Source organism: Perca flavescens, chromosome 12 (genome assembly GCF_004354835.1).
Source record: "Perca flavescens isolate YP-PL-M2 chromosome 12, PFLA_1.0, whole genome shotgun sequence".
NCBI classification, from domain to species: Eukaryota; Metazoa; Chordata; class Actinopteri; order Perciformes; family Percidae; genus Perca; species Perca flavescens.
The window spans coordinates 35159924-35182083 of NC_041342.1; the positions used below are offsets into that span (position 1 = coordinate 35159924).

The 22160-nt window shown below is 44.3% G+C and overlaps 1 protein-coding gene across 6 annotated transcripts in view; it reads left to right on the plus strand.

The window, feature by feature from the left end:
• LOC114565871 (myb-related protein A) overlaps positions 1–22160 on the plus strand; it is a 47367-nt gene that overhangs the window by 20045 nt on the left and 5162 nt on the right. For 5 of the 6 annotated variants that reach the window (XM_028594174.1, XM_028594176.1, XM_028594175.1 and 2 more), the window contains 5 exons: positions 3672–3779; positions 5859–5966; positions 7983–8116; positions 16206–16305; positions 17586–17672. In XM_028594174.1, the coding sequence (XP_028449975.1) occupies positions 3672–3779; positions 5859–5966; positions 7983–8116; positions 16206–16305; positions 17586–17672 (537 nt within the window). The remainder of the gene's footprint in view (positions 1–3671; positions 3780–5858; positions 5967–7982; positions 8117–16205; positions 16306–17585; positions 17673–22160) is intronic. The other variant, XM_028594179.1, reaches the window with a different exon arrangement.

Genomic DNA, 22160 nt, shown 5'->3' on the forward strand with positions numbered 1-22160 from the left:
GTGACGACGACGACGACCGGTTCAGCCAGTCATGACAGACGGTTGTGGACAGGCCGGGCCGGACGTGACGGGCGAACTGAACTGACGACAGACAACTGGTTGACGACGACGGTGACGACCTGACGGGCAACACAACCGGTGACGACAGGCAACCGACAGTGACATGCGGTTGACAACCTGACGGTTTGAGACAGCAATGACGGGCAGTGACTGACAGCGAGCAATGACCACCAACGACGGCGGGCAACTGACGGCAACAGCAATCGCAACAACGGCAACAACAATCGCCAACAGCGACAACAACAACATGACAGCAATCGCCAACAGCGACGACAACAACAACCGACAGATTTCTTGAGCGACGACAACAATCGTGACAACAGCAGCCAACAGTTTGTGACGGTTTTGTGACCAACAGGCAACAACGACGACAGACAGGCTTGACGACCGAGCAGGCAGCGGCGGTGGACAGCAGTGACGGTTAACCTTCGGTTGGCTGCTGATTAACAGCAACAGTTGGCTGGTCAGTTGCTAATTCGGTCAACCTTTCGATTAACTGCTGGGGCTGGTCGGTTGGCTTGGCTGATTGGCAATAGTTAACAGCAACAGCAACAACAGCAACAACTTGAGCGACAGCGACAACAACAGGCAACAGCGACGGCAACAACAGCAACAACAACAACAGCCGGCAACAACGGCGACAACAACCTACTACTACTGCTGCTGCTGCTACTGCTGCTGCTGCTACTGCTGCCGCGCTGCTGCTACTGCGGCTACTGCCACTGCGCTAAATAATGCTACTAATGCTACTACTATTACTGCTGCTGGTGCTGCTGCTGGTGCTGCTATTACTGCTACTACTGCTGCTGCTGCTGCTACTGCTGCTGCTGCTGCTGGATGAACTGCTGTTGTCAGTCTGATACTGTGGGTGGATCTAGAATAATGACTAACGTATTTTAAGTCCCAACATATGATATTGCTATTCGTAAATTAAAAGCGCCGTTATACAGTGGGGGAAATAAGTATTTGACCCCTTGCTGATTTTGCAGGTTTGCCCACTTACAAAGAATGCAAAAATCTACAATTTTAATCATATGTACATTCTAACAGTGAAAGACAGAATCCCAAAGAAAATTCCAGAAAATCACATCATATGAATTTATTAAAATTGATAACCATCTGATGAGGAAAAACAAGTATTTGACCCCCTGGACAAACAGCAAGTATTCTGGCTCCTACAAGCCAGTTAGTCTTTCTTTAAGACACAGCCCCAATCCGAACCAATTATCTACATCAAATACACCTGCCTCACCTCGTTACCTGTATAAAAGACACCTGTCAACACCCAAACAACCAGCATCCAACATCACCACCATGGGCAAGACCAAAGAGCTTTCTCACGGACATCAGGGACAAGATTGTTGATCTGCACAAGGCTGGGATGGGCTACAAGAGAATCGGAAAGCAACTTGGAGAAAAGATCAACTGTCGGTGCAGTTATCAGGAAATGGAAGAAGCACCACACCACCGCCAACCTCCCTCGGTCTGGGCCTCCACACAAGATCTTGCCTCGTGGGGTGTCCCTGATCATGCGAACAGTGAGGAATCATCCCAAAACCACAAGGGGGGAACTGATGAATCAACTGAAGGCAGCTGGGACCACAGTTACAAAAAGCGGTTGGTAACACACTACGCCGTCATCGATTGAAATCCTGCAGCGCGCGCAAGGTCCCCCTGCTCAAGAAGAAACATGTACAGGCCCGCATGAAGTTCGCCATTCACCACCTGGACGACTCAGAAGAGGCCTGGAAGAAGGTGATGTGGTCAGATGAGACCAAAATAGAACTTTTTGGCCTCAACTCAACTCGTCGTGTTTGGAGGGCAAAGAACACCGAGTACAACCCAAAGAACACCATCCCCACCGTCAAGCATGGTGGTGGCAACATCATGCTTTGGGGTGCTTTTCAGCCAAGGGGCGGGACAACTCCATCGTATTGAGGGGAGGATGGGCGGGGCCATGTATCGTGGAATTCTGGACCGACATCTCCTTCCCTCAGTGAGAGAGCTGAAGATGGGTCGAGGATGGGTGTTTCAGCACGACAACGACCCTAAGCACATCGCCAAAGCAACAAAAGAGTGGCTGAAGAAGAAGCACATCAAGGTTCTGGAGTGGCCTAGCCAGTCTCCAGACCTGAATCCGATTGAAAATCTTTGGAGGGAGCTTAAAATTCGAGTTGCCAGGCGACCACCTCGGAACCTGAATGATTTGGAGGCTGTCTGCAGGGAGGGTGGGCCAACATCCCTGCCGAAATGTGCACAAACCTTGTCACCAACTATAAAAACCGTTTGACATCTGTGCTGGCCAATAATGGCTTTTCTACAAAATATTAACATGCTGTTTGTCCAGGGGGTCAAATACTTGTTTTTCCTCATCAGATGGTTATCAATTTTAATAAATTCATATGATGTGATTTTCTGGAATTTTCTTTGGGATTCTGTCTTTCACTGTTAGAATGTACATATGATTAAAATTGTAGATTTTTGCATTCTTTGTAAGTGGGCAAACCTGCAAAATCAGCAAGGGGTCAAATACTTATTTCCCCCACTGTATATGAAAGAGTGAAACGTCTTTATTGGTAATAAACGTACCCATTTTAAGTGGAAGCCATGTTTGTTGTTGACGAGTGGTAGAACATGAGCTGTTGGCACAACTAGCATTTTACTTTTTTTGGGTCATCTTTTACCATTTGAAAGTGCATCCACACTTTAGATTTTCTTTTTCCAGACATTGTTAAGTAACGTTAATCTCCTCGTCTGATGCTCCTCGTCTGTCGCGGATCAGGGAAAGTGAAACTTAAATCTTTCACAGGGGTGGTTGGATTTACACACACACACACACACACGTAAAAAATATTTATTGAACTTTTCTTTCTTTCTTTTCACGTTTTTTTTTACAGCATTATCATAATTAAAGGCTGTATATAACTTAATATAACCGTACAAAACCAGTAGTTCTGTGTGAAATTAGAAATTGAGAACCCCCATATAGCCAAAATGGTATGATCCTCGTTTCATAATAACAACCGCGAAGATCCGACTGTGAGATTGGTGGTCGAATCAGGCTCCGCATATCGATGCATCGAATCTTCGACTATTCGGGGTCACCTCTAATAAATATAATAAAAAAAAATTGATTTTCTAATATTGCACCTGTCAACCCAGAAGGAAATATTCTGGAGCCTATTCTGCCGTCAATACTGCCGACGTTGTCTTTGCTGTAATCAGATCAGTATGTATTTATGTTTAACATGGTATTTCATTTTATCAATTGGAAACGTGTGTCCAGACAAGGCCTTAGTTGATTAGTGGACTAATCGGTGGTTTTGGTCTTAGTCATCTTAGATCTCTGTAGTCCATTAGTCATGTCTGATGCTGTTTTCATGCTGAATGACTTATTTCCAAGAAACGTACAAGGACATCTCTGGTAAACACAAGAATTAAAGTGGTGCTTTAACACGACTCTTAGTGGAGAAACTCAGATTTACAGATCTGTCGATTAAATCAACTAATCGATTAGTCGGTACGATTGAACGAGTGTTAGTCAACTGAGAAGTTCTTCAGTCGAGCACACAGCCCTATAATATATATTATCTAACCTGACTTCTTGACAGAACGCAGAGACCTGGAGCTGTGGCCCAAAGGAAGTGACCTCATCGCTCGCCACCTGCCTTTACAGAGAGGACGGTGACCCGTCAGTCATTGATCTGAGCAGGAGTTATGTAAGACAATCTGATTTATAAAAGACTAACGCGCTGACACACCGAGGTCCCCGAAGGTAAGCGTTCTTCGCACTTTTTTGCGGTGTGTCACGCACCGTCGGCTTTCGTCTGCCTTTTTTCGGCGCAAGTAATCGCAGCTGATTCTGATCTGGGTATTCAGCGAATTAGTACGCAGGAAGTAAACCCAAAAGCCATCTTGGTTCATCTTTCCACTGTTCCAACAATCACCCCTCTGGTTTGATTGAAATAAACCCTTAATTCACCCATTTACATGTGGAGATATGCTGGCTCTATACACGCTAAAAGACCTGATTATTTACATGGAGTCTGGTGGAGATATGCTGGCTCTATACACGCTAAAAGTCCTGATTATTTACATGGAGTCTGGTAGACATATGCTGGCTTTATACACGCTAAAGGTCCTGATTATTTACATGGAGTCTGGTGGAGATATGCTGGCTTTATACACACTAAAAGTCCTGATTATTTACATGGAGTCTGGTGGAGATATGCTGGTTTATACACGTTAAAAGTCCTGATTATTACATGGAGTCTGGTGGAGATATGCTGGCTCTATACACACTAAAAGTCCTGATTATTTACATGGAGTCTGGTGGAGATATGCTGGCTCTATACACACTAAAAGTCCTGATTATTTACATGGAGTCTGGTAGACATATGCTGGCTTTATACACGCTAAAGGTCCTGATTATTTACATGGAGTCTGGTGGAGATATGCTGGCTCTATACACGCTAAAAGTCCTGATTATTTACATGGAGTCTGGTAGACATATGCTGGCTTTATACACGCTAAAGGTCCTGATTATTTACATGGAGTCTGGTGGAGATATGCTGGCTTTATACACACTAAAAGTCCTGATTATTTACATGGAGTCTGGTGGAGATATGCTGGCTTATACACGTTAAAAGTCCTGATTATTACATGGAGTCTGGTGGAGATATGCTGGCTTTATACACACTAAAAGTCCTGATTATTTACATGGAGTCTGGTGGAGATATGCTGGCTCTATACACGCTAAAAAGTCCTGATTATTTACATGGAGTCTGGTAGACATATGCTGGCTTTATACACGCTAAAGGTCCTGATTATTTACATGGAGTCTGGTGGAGATATGCTGGCTTTATACACACTAAAAGTCCTGATTATTTACATGGAGTCTGGTGGAGATATGCTGGCTCTATACACACTAAAAGTCCTGATTATTTACATGGAGTCTGGTGGAGATATGCTGGCTCTATACACGCTAAAGGTCCTGATTATTTACATGGAGTCTGGTGGAGATATGCTGGCTTATACACGTTAAAAGTCCTGATTATTACATGGAGTCTGGTGGAGATATGCTGGCTTTATACACGCTAAAAGTCCTGATTATTTACATGGAGTCTGGTAGACATATGCTGGCTTTATACACGCTAAAAGTCCTGATTATTTACATGGAGTCTGGTAGACATATGCTGGCTTTATACAGACTAAAAGTCCTGATTATTTACATGGAGTCTGGTGGAGATATGCTGGCTTATACACGTTAAAAGTCCTGATTATTACATGGAGTCTGATGGAGATATGCTGGCTCTATACAAGCTAAAAATCCTGATTATTTACATGGAGTTTGGTGGAGTTTGGTGATGGTGAATCCGGGGCTGTTTCATGTTAAACTAAAAGGATCTTACTCTTTAACTAAAAGGTCTATCTCTGTAGGGATCCATCCCATAATGTTGTCAGACACTTAGAATAATAATGTGAGTCTGTCAGCAGCAACAACAGAACTTTTAGTGACTCTAACTGCTGCTGAACATTAGTCCTGTAGGGTTACACTACAGCCCGTTTCACCACTGCTGGTAACAGCGTTCTCTCTCAATTCTCGATCAATTTCAAGGATTTTTGTTCAAATCAGTGAATCACGTAGACACAAAAACATGGGAAAATAGGGTGCAGGTTGTAAAAAAAAAAAAAAAAAAAGTCCCTTCAACTTCATGAAGATGTCCCTCAGTATTTGGTGGTAGCATCTCTCAGGTTTTGTGGTTTCCTCGGCAGTAAGAGCAGTGTGTTGTGTGTAGGTTGCAGGTATGAAGGAGCAGCTGGCGAACAGCGAGGACTCCACCTCCTTCATGGACTCCACCTCCTCCTGGAGCAGAAACAGCACGGTGACCTTCTCCCCCTCCGAGGTAAAGACACAGCGCTGGAGAAACTGCTGCTGTTTGTTCGTCAAACTCATTTTCCCAGAGGGCCACACTGGAAAGAGAGAATCCCACCAAGGGCCAGACATGGAGAGTTTATTGACGTGCTTTTGTTACTGCATGTCACTTTTTTTTTAAAAGGGTGATGGAATGATTATATAGGGTATTTCACACTGTTCCCTAAGGTCTCCTAATAGGGTATTTAACATTGGTTGGGCTGAAAATGGCCCAGGTGCTATTTCTTTTGGCCCTCATGCATCCCTGTGTAATGGCTCCATTTGGAACGACAGCTTTTCTTCCAAATGTGGTATGCTCATGAATATTTAGATGTGCTGATGCGCGCTGACTGGTTGAGGAACCACTCACACAATACATTGGAGACGATACAACAGATCTCATATTTCAGAAACACACACACACATTAGGGCTGGACCCGAATATTTGAATATTCGTTCGGTGGGTTGGTATTCGATTTTTTTTTTTTTTTAACTTTGGTTTATTTATTTTCTGCATTTATCTCTCGTTCACACTCCAGTCCAGTTGGTGGCGGTAATGCACATTTAAGTTGGTTTGCAAACCGCCAATAAACTACAAAGAAGAAGAAGAAGAAGAAGATCCTGTCGCTACACGATGACGCCCACTTTGAGCATTTAGCGAGCTGGGCAGAGAAGCTAGCAGCGATAACAAGTGCGGAAATGGAAAAAGGTTTCGCGTTTTTCCGTTGTGATTCGGCCAGAAACTTCAACATAGTGAGGCGAACAGATCATTTTGGAATATAAAGCTCAGATATTACATTTCCTCGGACTCTTGGGGATTTATGAAAATCAAGTTTTGGTCAAAATACCACTTTGTTGCTGACAGGACAACGACAACAGGTATTCATGCACTCTCGGCTGCTCAGATTACGGCTGAATTGTTTTATTTTCTGTTACTCTGTAACAGTTGTGTACATGGTTGTATATTTTGAAGATTTAATGCTTTAAAGTTATAAAAACGCTCACGAGTGGAAGTTTTATCGAGGTTACAGCGACGTCACAAAGTGTCCCGTTGACGGGACGGTGATCCTCGAGAGGTTAAAAGTTTATTAATTCTGAACGCGTCTGGCCTGTCTATCTATACTGCACCAAATACGACACTGCTGCACTCCCTTGTGAAGTCGTTAGGATGAAAGTTTCTCAAAATAATCAAAATGCAAACAGACAGACACATAGAGATTCCTGCCTTTATTAGAGATAATAATATGTTCAGCCCCCTCCCTCCGAAGCTTCCAAATATCCAATGCTCATTACTACCAAAGCTTCGAAGCTCAAAAAATGGTATTTGGACCAGCCCTAACTAGAGATGGCCCGATACCACTTTTTGCTTCCCGATACCGATTGCGTATCGGCCGATACCGAGTACCGATCCGATACCAGAGTGTCATATGTTTCATTATGTTTTAACAGCTGTATACTACTATCTCTGTATGGATGTGATATGATTTCTATCTTTGTTGTCAGTCTGGCTCAGGTTAAACTCTTTGTGAAACATGAACAAACACAAACAATGAATGCCCCAGAAAAAGTACATAAATAAACACATAAATAATCTACTTTAACGTAGATTTTCTTCAGGGCTTTATTACGTGGTATCGGATCGGTGCATAAACTCCAGTACTTCCCGATACCGATACCAGCGTTTTAGGCAGTATCGGAGCCGTATCGGTATCGGAACATCTCTAGCCCTAACACACACACACACACACACACACACACACACACACACACACACACACACACACTGCTGCCCTGTGCACAGCGCACACACACAAACACAGACACACTGTATGTATGTCTGTCTACAAGGGGCCTGATTTGGCCCGCGGGCCTCGAGTGTGACACATGTGATGTAACATGTCTGTGTGTGTTTCTGTGTGTTTCTGTGTGTGTGTGTGTGTGTGTGTGTGTGTGTGTGTGTGTGTGTGTGTGTGTGTGTGTGTGTGTGTGTGTGTGTGTGTGTGTGCAGCTCTTCAGCCTGTGTGGCGTGGAGGATCTGAAGTTACAGCGTCCGGCTCTCACCTCCACCCCCGTCTGTTCCCTCAAACACTCCACCAAAACCAACCAGGACGACGCTTGTCTGCACTGCAGCCACAGCAGCCAGTACGTCACACTTCCCATATATTTACATCGCTATCATTGTCTCTCCACAGTTTAAGTATTGCACCCCTCAATGGTACTCTAAGCATGGCCGGGTTGGCTCAGTGGGTAGAGCGGGAGCACATATACTAAGAGGTTTATGCCTCGACGCAGAGGTCCAGGGTACAAATCTAATCTGTGAGGATTTCCTGCATGTCTTAACCCCTCTCTCTCACCTAGTTGTCCTGTCAAATTAAAAGCGGAAAAGCCCCAAAAAATAATCTTAAAGAAATAGGTGCTGTAAGCGATGTCACGCATTTCTTAGGCTACAACATTTTTTGTCACATACAGCAAACATCTCCTCACTATCTGCTAGCTGCCTGTCCCCTGAACACACTGTAAAAAACATCTCCTCACTATCTGCTACCTGCCTGTCCCCTGAACACACTGTAAAAAACATCTCCTCACTATCTGCTAGCTGCCTGTCCCCTGAACACACTGTAAAAAACTTCTCCTCACTATCTGCTAGCTGCCTGTCCCCTGAACACACTGTAAAAAACATCTCCTCACTATCTGCTAGCTGCCTGTCCCCTGAACACACTGTAAAAACTTCTCCTCACTATCTGCTAGCTGCCTGTCCCCTGAACACACTGTAAAAAACATCTCCTCACTATCTGCTAGCTGCCTGTCCCCTGAACACACTGTAAAAAACTTCTCCTCACTATCTGCTAGCTGCCTGTCCCCTGAACACACTGTAAAAACATCTCCTCACTATCTGCTAGCTGCCTGTCCCCTGAACACACTGTAAAAACTTCTCCTCACTATCTGCTAGCTGCCTGTCCCCTGAACACACTGTAAAAAACTTCTCCTCACTATCTGCTAGCTGCCTGTCCCCTGAACACACTGTAAAAACATCTCCTCACTATCTGCTAGCTGCCTGTCCCCTGAACACACTGTAAAAACATCTCCTCACTATCTGCTAGCTGCCTGTCCCCTGAACACACTGTAAAAAACTTCTCCTCACTATCTGCTAGCTGCCTGTCCCCTGAACACACTGTAAAAAACTTCTCCTCACTATCTGCTAGCTGCCTGTCCCCTGAACACACTGTAAAAAACATCTCCTCACTATCTGCTAGCTGCCTGTCCCCTGAACACACTGTAAAAACATCTCCTCACTATCTGCTAGCTGCCTGTCCCCTGAACACACTGTAAAAACATCTCCTCACTATCTGCTAGCTGCCTGTCCCCTGAACACACTGTAAAAACATCTCCTCACTATCTGCTAGCTGCCTGTCCCCTGAACACACTGTAAAAACATCTCCTCACATCTGCTAGCTGCCTGTCCCTGAACACACTGTAAAAACATCTCCTCACTATCTGCTAGCTGCCTGTCCCCTGAACACACTGTAAAAACATCTCCTCACATCTGCTAGCTGCCTGTCCCCTGAACACACTGTAAAAACATCTCCTCACATCTGCTAGCTGCCTGTCCCCTGAACACACTGTAAAAAACATCTCCTCACTATCTGCTAGCTGCCTGTCCCCTGAACACACTGTAAAAAACATCTCCTCACATCTGCTAGCTGTCTGTCCCCTGAACACACTGTAAAAAACATCTCCTCACTATCTGCTAGCAGCCTGTCCCCTGAACACACTGTAAAAAACATCTCCTCACATCTGCTAGCTGCCTGTCCCCTGAACACACTGTAAAAAACATCTCCTCACTATCTGCTAGCAGCCTGTCCCCTGAACACACTGTAAAAAACATCTCGCTATCTGCTAGCTGCCTGTCCCCTGAACACACTGTAAAAAACATCTCGCTATCTGCTAGCTGCCTGTCCCCTGAACACACTGTAAAAAACATCTCCTCACATCTGCTAGCAGCCTGTCCCCTGAACACACTGTAAAAAACATCTCCTCACATCTGCTAGCTGCCTGTCCCCTGAACACACTGTAAAAAACATCTCCTCACTATCTGCTAGCAGCCTGTCCCCTGAACACACTGTAAAAAACATCTCCTCACATCTGCTAGCTGCCTGTCCCCTGAACACACTGTAAAAAACATCTCCTCACTATCTGCTAGCTGCCTGTCCCCTGAACACACTGTAAAAAACATCTCCTCACATCTGCTAGCTGCCTGTCCCCTGAACACACTGTAAAAAACATCTCCTCACATCTGCTAGCTGCCTGTCCCCTGAACACACTGTAAAAACATCTCCTCACTATCTGCTAGCAGCCTGTCCCCTGAACACACTGTAAAAACATCTCCTCACATCTGCTAGCTGCCTGTCCCCTGAACACACTGTAAAAACATCTCCTCACTATCTGCTAGCTGCCTGTCCCCTGAACACACTGTAAAAAACATCTCCTCACTATCTGCTAGCTGCCTGTCCCCTGAACACACTGTAAAAAACATCTCCTCACATCTGCTAGCTGCCTGTCCCCTGAACACACTGTAAAAAAACATCTCCTCACTATCTGCTAGCTGCCTGTCCCCTGAACACACTGTAAAAAACATCTCCTCACATCTGCTAGCTGCCTGTCCCCTGAACACACTGTAAAAAACATCTCCTCACTATCTGCTAGCAGCCTGTCCCCTGATCCTCACTATCTGCTAGCTGCCTGTCCCCTGAACACACTGTAAAAAACATCTCCTCACTATCTGCTAGCTGCCTGTCCCCTGAACACACTGTAAAAAACTTCTCCTCACTATCTGCTAGCTGCCTGTCCCCTGAACACACTGTAAAAACTTCTCCTCACTATCTGCTAGCTGCCTGTCCCCTGAACACACTGTAAAAACATCTCCTCACTATCTGCTAGCTGCCTGTCCCCTGAACACACTGTAAAAACTTCTCCTCACTATCTGCTAGCTGCCTGTCCCCTGAACACACTGTAAAAACATCTCCTCACTATCTGCTAGCTGCCTGTCCCCTGAACACACTGTAAAAACTTCTCCTCACTATCTGCTAGCTGCCTGTCCCCTGAACACACTGTAAAAACATCTCCTCACTATCTGCTAGCTGCCTGTCCCCTGAACACACTGTAAAAACTTCTCCTCACTATCTGCTAGCTGCCTGTCCCCTGAACACACTGTAAAAACTTCTCCTCACTATCTGCTAGCTGCCTGTCCCCTGAACACACTGTAAAAACATCTCCTCACTATCTGCTAGCTGCCTGTCCCCTGAACACACTGTAAAAACATCTCCTCACTATCTGCTAGCTGCCTGTCCCCTGAACACACTGTAAAAACTTCTCCTCACTATCTGCTAGCTGCCTGTCCCCTGAACACACTGTAAAAACTTCTCCTCACTATCTGCTAGCTGCCTGTCCCCTGAACACACTGTAAAAACATCTCCTCACTATCTGCTAGCTGCCTGTCCCCTGAACACACTGTAAAAAACATCTCCTCACTATCTGCTAGCTGCCTGTCCCCTGAACACACTGTAAAAACATCTCCTCACTATCTGCTAGCTGCCTGTCCCCTGAACACACTGTAAAAACATCTCCTCACTATCTGCTAGCTGCCTGTCCCCTGAACACACTGTAAAAACATCTCCTCACATCTGCTAGCTGCCTGTCCCCTGAACACACTGTAAAAACATCTCCTCACTATCTGCTAGCTGCCTGTCCCCTGAACACACTGTAAAAACATCTCCTCACATCTGCTAGCTGCCTGTCCCCTGAACACACTGTAAAAACATCTCCTCACATCTGCTAGCTGCCTGTCCCCTGAACACACTGTAAAAACATCTCCTCACTATCTGCTAGCTGCCTGTCCCCTGAACACACTGTAAAAACATCTCCTCACATCTGCTAGCTGTCTGTCCCCTGAACACACTGTAAAAACATCTCCTCACTATCTGCTAGCAGCCTGTCCCCTGAACACACTGTAAAAACATCTCCTCACATCTGCTAGCTGCCTGTCCCCTGAACACACTGTAAAAACATCTCCTCACTATCTGCTAGCAGCCTGTCCCCTGAACACACTGTAAAAACATCTCGCTATCTGCTAGCTGCCTGTCCCCTGAACACACTGTAAAAACATCTCGCTATCTGCTAGCTGCCTGTCCCCTGAACACACTGTAAAAACATCTCCTCACATCTGCTAGCAGCCTGTCCCCTGAACACACTGTAAAAACATCTCCTCACATCTGCTAGCTGCCTGTCCCCTGAACACACTGTAAAAACATCTCCTCACTATCTGCTAGCAGCCTGTCCCCTGAACACACTGTAAAAACATCTCCTCACATCTGCTAGCTGCCTGTCCCCTGAACACACTGTAAAAACATCTCCTCACTATCTGCTAGCTGCCTGTCCCCTGAACACACTGTAAAAACATCTCCTCACATCTGCTAGCTGCCTGTCCCCTGAACACACTGTAAAAACATCTCCTCACATCTGCTAGCTGCCTGTCCCCTGAACACACTGTAAAAACATCTCCTCACTATCTGCTAGCAGCCTGTCCCCTGAACACACTGTAAAAACATCTCCTCACATCTGCTAGCTGCCTGTCCCCTGAACACACTGTAAAAACATCTCCTCACTATCTGCTAGCTGCCTGTCCCCTGAACACACTGTAAAAACATCTCCTCACTATCTGCTAGCTGCCTGTCCCCTGAACACACTGTAAAAAACATCTCCTCACATCTGCTAGCTGCCTGTCCCCTGAACACACTGTAAAAAACATCTCCTCACTATCTGCTAGCTGCCTGTCCCCTGAACACACTGTAAAAAACATCTCCTCACATCTGCTAGCTGCCTGTCCCCTGAACACACTGTAAAAACATCTCCTCACTATCTGCTAGCAGCCTGTCCCCTGAACACACTGTAAAAAAACATCTCCTCACTATCTGCTAGCTGCCTGTCCCCTGAACACACTGTAAAAACATCTCCTCACTATCTGCTAGCAGCCTGTCCCCTGAACACACTGTAAAAAACATCTCCTCACATCTGCTAGCTGCCTGTCCCCTGAACACACTGTAAAAAACATCTCCTCACATCTGCTAGCTGCCTGTCCCCTGAACACACTGTAAAAAACTTCTCCTCACTATCTGCTAGCTGCCTGTCCCCTGAACACACTGTAAAAACATCTCCTCACTATCTGCTAGCTGCCTGTCCCCTGAACACACTGTAAAAACATCTCCTCACTATCTGCTAGCTGCCTGTCCCCTGAACACACTGTAAAAAACATCTCCTCACATCTGCTAGCTGCCTGTCCCCTGAACACACTGTAAAAAACTTCTCCTCACTATCTGCTAGCTGCCTGTCCCCTGAACACACTGTAAAAAACATCTCCTCACTATCTGCTAGCTGCCTGTCCCCTGAACACACTGTAAAAACATCTCCTCACTATCTGCTAGCTGCCTGTCCCCTGAACACACTGTAAAAAACATCTCCTCACTATCTGCTAGCTGCCTGTCCCCTGAACACACTGTAAAAAACATCTCCTCACTATCTGCTAGCTGCCTGTCCCCTGAACACACTGTAAAAAACATCTCCTCACATCTGCTAGCAGCCTGTCCCCTGAACACACTGTAAAAAACATCTCCACACTATCTGCTAGCTGCCTGTCCCCTGAACACACTGTAAAAAACATCTCCTCACATCTGCTAGCTGCCTGTCCCCTGAACACACTGTAAAAAACATCTCCTCACATCTGCTAGCTGCCTGTCCCCTGAACACACTGTAAAAACATCTCCTCACTATCTGCTAGCTGCCTGTCCCCTGAACACACTGTAAAAAACATCTCCTCACTATCTGCTAGCTGCCTGTCCCCTGAACACACTGTAAAAAACATCTCCTCACATCTGCTAGCAGCCTGTCCCCTGAACACACTGTAAAAAACATCTCCTCACTATCTGCTAGCTGCCTGTCCCCTGAACACACTGTAAAAAACATCTCCTCACATCTGCTAGCTGTCTGTCCCCTGAACACACTGTAAAAAACATCTCCTCACTATCTGCTAGCAGCCTGTCCCCTGAACACACTGTAAAAAACATCTCCTCACATCTGCTAGCTGCCTGTCCCCTGAACACACTGTAAAAAACATCTCCTCACTATCTGCTAGCAGCCTGTCCCCTGAACACACTGTAATAAACATCTCGCTATCTGCTAGCTGCCTGTCCCCTGAACACACTGTAAAAAACATCTCGCTATCTGCTAGCTGCCTGTCCCCTGAACACACTGTAAAAAACATCTCCTCACTATCTGCTAGCAGCCTGTCCCCTGAACACACTGTAAAAAACATCTCCTCACATCTGCTAGCTGCCTGTCCCCTGAACACACTGTAAAAAACATCTCCTCACTATCTGCTAGCTGCCTGTCCCCTGAACACACTGTAAAAAACATCTCCTCACTATCTGCTAGCTGCCTGTCCCCTGAACACACTGTAAAAAACATCTCCTCACATCTGCTAGCTGTCTGTCCCCTGAACACACTGTAAAAAACATCTCCTCACTATCTGCTAGCTGCCTGTCCCCTGAACACACTGTAAAAAACATCTCCTCACATCTGCTAGCTGTCTGTCCCCTGAACACACTGTAAAAAACATCTCGCTATCTGCTAGCTGCCTGTCCCCTGAACACACTGTAAAAAACATCTCCTCACTCTCTGCTAGCTGTCTGTTCCCTGAACACACTGTAAAAAACATCTCCTCACTATCTGCTAGCAGCCTGTCCCCTGAACACACTGTAAAAAACATCTCCTCACTATCTGCTAGCTGCCTGTCCCCTGAACACACTGTAAAAACATCTCCTCACTATCTGCTAGCAGCCTGTCCCCTGAACACACTGTAAAAACATCTCCTCACTATCTGCTAGCTGCCTGTCCCCTGAACACACTGTAAAAACATCTCCTCACTATCTGCTAGCTGCCTGTCCCCTGAACACACTGTAAAAACATCTCCTCACTATCTGCTAGCTGCCTGTCCCCTGAACACACTGTAAAAAACATCTCCTCACTCTCTGCTAGCTGTCTGTCCCCTGAACACACTGTAAAAACATCTCCTCACTATCTGTTAGCTGCCTGTCCCTGAACACACTGTAAAAACATCTCCTCCTGCTAGCTGCCTGTCCCCTGAACACACTGTAAAAACATCTCCTCACTATCTGCTAGCTGCCTGTCCCCTGAACACACTGTAAAAACATCTCCTCACTATCTGCTAGCTGCCTGTCCCCTGAACACACTGTAAAAAAAACATCTCCTCACTCTCTGCTAGCTGTCTGTCCCCTGAACAAAAAACATCTCCTCACTATCTGTTAGCTGCCTGTCCCCTGAACACACTGTAAAAACATCTCCTCACTATCTGCTAGCTGCCTGTCCCCTGAACACACTGTAAAAACATCTCCTCACTATCTGCTAGCTGCCTGTCCCCTGAACACACTGTAAAAACATCTCCTCACTATCTGCTAGCTGCCTGTCCCCTGAACACACTGTAAAAAACATCTCCTCACTCTCTGCTAGCTGTCTGTCCCCTGAACACACTGTAAAAACATCTCCTCACTATCTGTTAGCTGCCTGTCCCCTGAACACACTGTAAAAAACATCTCCTCACTATCTGCTAGCTGCCTGTCCCCTGAACACACTGTAAAAACATCTCCTCACTATCTGCTAGCTGCCTGTCCCCTGAACACACTGTAAAAACATCTCCTCACTATCTGCTAGCTGCCTGTCCCCTGAACACACTGTAAAAAACATCTCCTCACTATCTGCTAGCTGCCTGTCCCCTGAACACACTGTAAAAAACATCTCCTCACTATCTGCTAGCTGCCTGTCCCCTGAACACACTGTAAAAAACATCTCTTCACTATCTGCTAGCTGTCTGTCCCCTGAACACACTGTAAAAAACAATCAACATTAATAAAGCAAAGTTAAAAACATCTCATAGCAGCCTACAATGTTACAGGGACCACAGCTTAGTTTGTGTTGTATTTTAAGTGTAGACAGGCAGACAGACAAATAGATAGATTGTGAGTGCCACAACTGAGAGTGTGTGTGTTACACAACATAACAATAACAACAATAAATAGCCTATGCTGAGCAGTGTATCGAGACACATTGTGCTGGTGTAACACTGTAAATAGATTGATTTAAATGTGTCCCCTGTTGTGTTCAGGACGCCCTCGGAGACCAGAGAGAGGATAAAAGCGCTGTGGATGTCGGCTCCTCAGACTCCAACACCTCTGAAGATCCACAGCAACAAGAGCCATAGCGAGGTGAGAGAAGATCCTCCTCCGATGTCACAGTGTAGATAAACTTCCCCACCTCCCCTGTGTAAGATTTCTAGGCAGCCTTTGTCACCACTCGGCTGGATTACTGTACAGTACAGGCCAAAAGTTTGGACACACCTTCTCATTCAATGCGTTTCTTTATTTTCATGACTATTTACATTGTAGATTCTCACTGAAGGCATCAAAACTATGAATGAACACATATGGAATTATGTACTTGACAAAAAAGTGTGAAATAACTGAAAACATGTCTTATATTTTAGATTCTTCAAAGTAGCCACCCTTTGTTTTTTTATTAATAAGGGAAATAATTCCACTAATTAACCCTGACAAAGCACACCTGTGAAGGTAAAACCATTTCAGGTGACTACCTCATGAAGCTCATTGAGAGAACACCAAGGGTTTGCAGAGTTATCAAAAAAAGCAAAGGGTGGCTACTTTGAGGAATCTAAAATATAAGACATGTTTTCAGTTATTTCACACTTTTTGTTAAGTACATAATTCCATATGTGTTCATTCATAGTTTTGATGCCTTCAGTGAGAATCTACAATGTAAATAGTCATGAAAATAAAAAGGAAACACATTGAATGAGAAGGTGTGTCCAAACTTTTGGCCTGTACTGTATATGGGGGTCAGTGGGTCCTCTATCGCTTCGTCTCCAGTTGCTGCACGCCTTTTAACTGGAACACGAACACGAGCATATTTCCCCATTTTATCATCACTGCATTGGCTGCCTATATATCACAGGGTCCATTTTAAGATTCTTTTATTTGTTTTTAAAGGCCAAAATGGCCTTGCCCCTCCTTACATCTCTGAGCTGCTACACCCCTGTAGACCCACTCGTTCTCTCAGGTCAGCCGATCAGCTGCTCTTAATTGTGCCGAAAAACAAAGCGCAAGCAAAAAGGGAACCGGGCTTTTTCTGTAGCAGCTCCTAAATTGTGGAACGATTTACCTCTGCACATTAGACAGGCATCTTCTCTGTCTATTTTTAAGTCTCTTCTTAAAACCCATCTTTATTCTTTGGCCTTTGAAAACTGAAATTGACAATTCATGTTTGGTTATACTGATCGTATTGGTTCATTGTATGGATTTTGTTTTGTTTGTACTTGTATGATATGGGTCGTGTGAGTTTTGTATTTTAGGGCTTTTATGTATTAATTTATTGTTTTACTGCAAAGCACTTTGTGTCCTCCTTTGGATTTTAAAGTGCTCTATAAATCTAATAGATCTCAGGGCTGAATCTGAGCACGTTTGGGTTTCAGGTGTCGGTCTGTTCCAGCTTGATGATGAATCTGACGTGGGAGGAGCGAAGTGGCGATCCCGACAGCCAACAGTCCAGCAGCTCTGAGGTCTCTGGCACACATCTAATATATGACTAAAATCTAGGTCTGCTCCCTTGTAGTGTATTCGGTGGCGATGCTGTAATTTTGTGTGGTGAGGAATCCGCTGACGCTGTTTCTTGATTATAAAGGTTTATTTATATCAAAGAAATTGAGCATCAATTTACAAGCTCTGAAGAGCCCGGAGAGGACCTGTTTTCCCAATTCTCCAGTGCTCCTCTGACTTTCTTTGTTTGAACATGGTATATATGTACTAAGCTTTGGGTTACATAAGGTGGGGGTTGGATCAATAATTGATCAATGGCTACAAGCCAACTGGCCTTCTTTCTCCATCTTGGGGGCTCCATTGATAACACTTTCCAGATGTTTCCAGAGAGGTGTCCTCTGAAAGTAAGCTAAAGTTCATCACTTTTAGCTACATATAGATAGTTCAGATATGGCCTAAATACAAGTTATAGAATGATCAGATAAAATAGGATGACAATACACCTCACCCTCTTAGTGGATTAGTGGACTAATCAGTGGTTCTGGTCTTAGTCATCTTAGATCTCTGTAGCCCATTAGTCATGTCTGATGCTGTTTTCATGCTGAATGACTTATTTCCAAGAAACGTGCAAGGACATCTCTGGTAAACACAAGAATTAAAGTGGAGCTTTAAACACGACTCTTTTGTGGAGAAACTCAGATTTACAGATCTGTCGATTAAATCAACTAATCGATTAGTCGATACGATTGAATGAGTGTTAGTCGACTAAGAATTTCTTTAATCGAGCACAGCCCTACTAAAATCCTTCATCCGGGTCAAATATAGAGTTACAGGTGACCAAAAGTAACAGAGCGTTACCTTGAATACAACGACAGGTTTCTCTGGTTTAAACATTGTTGGAAACATTTGGGATCATGGAAGTACAAAACTCAACAACATATAGAACATACAGTACAGGCCAAAAGTTTGGACACACCTTCTCATTCAATGCGTTTCCTTTTTATTTTCATGACTATTTACATTGTAGATTCTCACTGAAGGCATCAAAACTATGAATGAACACATATGGAATTATGTACTTAACAAAAAAGTGTGAAATAACTGAAAACATGTCTTATATTTTAGATTCTTCAAAGTAGCCACCCTTTGCTTTTTTTGATAACTCTGCAAACCCTTGGTGTTCTCTCAATGAGCTTCATGAGGTAGTCACCTGAAATGGTTTTACCTTCACAGGTGTGCTTTGTCAGGGTTAATTAGTGGAATTATTTCCCATATTAATAAAAAAGCAAAGGGTGGCTACTTTGAAGAATCTAAAATATAAGACATGTTTTCAGTTATTTCACACTTTTTTGTTAAGTACATAATTCCATATGTGTTCATTCATAGTTTTGATGCCTTCAGTGAGAATCTACAATGTAAATAGTCATGAAAATAAAAAGGAAACGCATTGAATGAGAAGGTGTGTCCTAACTTTTGGCCTGTACTGTATGTCGATTAGATTGTAAGTACTTTTAATGCAGAAATGTTACATATTACATCTTTTTCTCTCCTTCAGCAATGCTGAATTTCTTCTGAAGCACATTTTTTAGGGCGTTTTCACACCTGTAGTACATTTGCTTTGGTCTGAATCAGTTGGTGAGTTAGTAAACTTGGAGCGATATGCCCTCGGTTCGGTTTGCAGAAGCGTACCAAAATGTGTCATTACAAATCAGGCAAGAACATCCACTCTTCTTATTGGTCGGATGTGTCTGGGGGGGCGGGAGCAAGAAAGTAAATACAGGAAGAAGGTCCTGTGTTCTGGTCTAGTGGTCAAACCAGTAGGGCTGTCCTCGACTAAAGAAATTCTTAGTGGACTAACACTTATAGGATTTAGTCGACTAATCGATGAGTTGATTTAATTGACAGAGCTGTGCTCTTTGAGAGGTGGTTAAGACTAGAAAAGCACAATATAAATGTAGTTAATTAACCATCTGTAAAACTGAGTTCCTCCACAATTAATCCTGCAAAAGCACCACTTTAAATCTTGTGTTTACCATAAATGTGCTCAGAAGTTTCTTGAAATGAGTAATTAAGCATGAATAAGCATAAAAATGACTAATCGACTAAAGAAATCTTAGTCGACTAAGACCAAAACGACCGATTAGTCGACTAATCGATTAAGAGGTGGCAGCCCTACAAACCAGCTCATTTCATTAAAATTATCAGACATTGTTTCACAAAAGACATTACTATCAGGGTTCATATGTTTTGATAAAACCTGGAAAAGTTATGGAATTTGAAAAATGCAAATTCCAGGCCTGGAAAGGTTTTGGAAACATAAAAAAACGAGAAAGTTTTGGAAAAGTCATGGAATTGTTTTTAACACAGCTTAAACCTTGTGTTGTCTTCCCGTTAACCCTTTTTTTCACAAGATTTGTTTTTGCTTTTTCCAACATTTTAAATTGTAAAATTTTTCATATTACACATTTTCAGCGTTTATTTCTACGTCCCATATTTTCTGATATAAAACAAAAATTGAAAACGGGGTCAATGTGACCCGAAGTCAACACAAGGGCTAATAATATGTGATTAATAAAAGTATTTTCACGTGGTCTTAACCTCAGCGTTGTATTCAGGGAGCGATATTAAGATTCCCTCTATGAACCACAGACATTATCATTCATTTATAGTTAAACCTCTGAGGGGGAACTTTAACACTGATTAGTATTCTTATTGTCGACTGACATTTTCAGGAACACATAGTCATGGAAATGTGCCAAAAAGTCATGGAAAAGTATTGGTTAAAATGCATATTGAACCCTGAATATGACTAAAAACCTTCATCCGGTTCAAATATAGAGTTAAAGGACAATTCTGGCTTGCCTTGCCTTGCTAACATTGATTAGCTGCTAACGCTAGCTTTCGGGGGAAGAGGGTAAATCTCTATTTCTACACGACTATACATTTACATGTCATACTCATAACACACAGAACAAGCAATCAAAAAAGAAAAAAAATAGACAGCAATGAAAAAATAAATAAATAAAATGCTTAAGTATATATGTATAAATATTCAGGAGTTCAGCTTTTCTTTGAGAAAAGTTGAATCTATCAACTGGCTCCGCTACCTTCTTCGTTGCTCTGATTGGTTGTAGCGCTATCCTATTAGTGCAGAGGGGAATTTGAAAGACAACCGTTGATCCCGCCCTTCAGATTGAGCCCTGACCAATGGGGAGCTCCCAGACCCAACATCTGGATGTGGGCTGGCTTGTCAGGCTAATACATTGGTCAATTTTGGTTGTCTTAAAGAGCTTAACAAATAAAGTTGGATTGGATTCAGTCCAACAGAGGGGTGCCATACTCAGAATGGTCTGCAGTTATCCAGACTTGTTGGAAAGGGTTTAACGTGGACTTGTGTCCTACAGGTGCAGGGGAGAGTCTGCTGAGCACCCTCGCAGGTCCAGAGGGAGTCCAGCTCCGTCTCACAGGATCAGGATCAGTCTGGATCTGCTTCCCATGTCCAGAGAGAGTCTGGATCTGTGTCCCAGGTCCAGAAAGAGTCTGGTTCTGTGTCCCAGGTCCAGCGAGAGTCCGGTTCTGTGTCCCAGGTCCAGAGAGAGTCTGGATCTGTGTCCCAGGTCCAGAGAGAGTCTGGTTCTGTGTCCCAGATCCAGAGAGAGTCTGGATCTGTGTCCCAGGTCCAGAGGGAGTCCGGTTCTGCCCCCCGGCTGTGACGAGTTTGGCTGCTTCCCATTGGACGGACAGTTGGAGGTGTATTGGTGTCAGCAGCCAGTCGGTTACCTGCACTCTCCTGAATGTCCCGCATACCGACTGAACCCCCTTCGAGGTGAGGACCGACCCACATCCCTCTGAGACCTGAACCACCAGAATTTAACGTTGTGACGTGGGGCTGGGGATGTGGAGAAAATATAACGATATTTTAGCCTGACGAGCCAGCCCCACATCCAGATGTTGGGTCTGGGAGCTCCCCATTGGTCAGGGCTCAATCTGATGGGCGGGATCAACAGTTGTCTTTCAAATTCCCTCTGTGCCAATAGGATAGCGCTTACAACCAATCAGAGCAACGCTTAGCTGATAGATTCGACTTTAAACTGCGAACACATCTTCCTTTTTTAAGAATGACTCACAAACACACAGTCACACACTCAACGCGCGTGCGCATACACACACACACACCAACACACACAGTCACACACACCAACACACAGATACACACACACTCACACACACACACACACACAGTCACACACACTAACACACACAGATACGTTACACAGTCACAAAACACACACTGTCACACATGTTCGCACGCACACACACCAACAAACACAGTCACACACACACGCACACACATACATACACACACCTACGCACACACACAAAGTCACACACACACACAGTCACACACACACCAACACACAGTCACACACTCAACGCGCACGCACGCACACACACACATACATACACACACCTACGCACACACAAAGTCACACACACACACACACACAGTC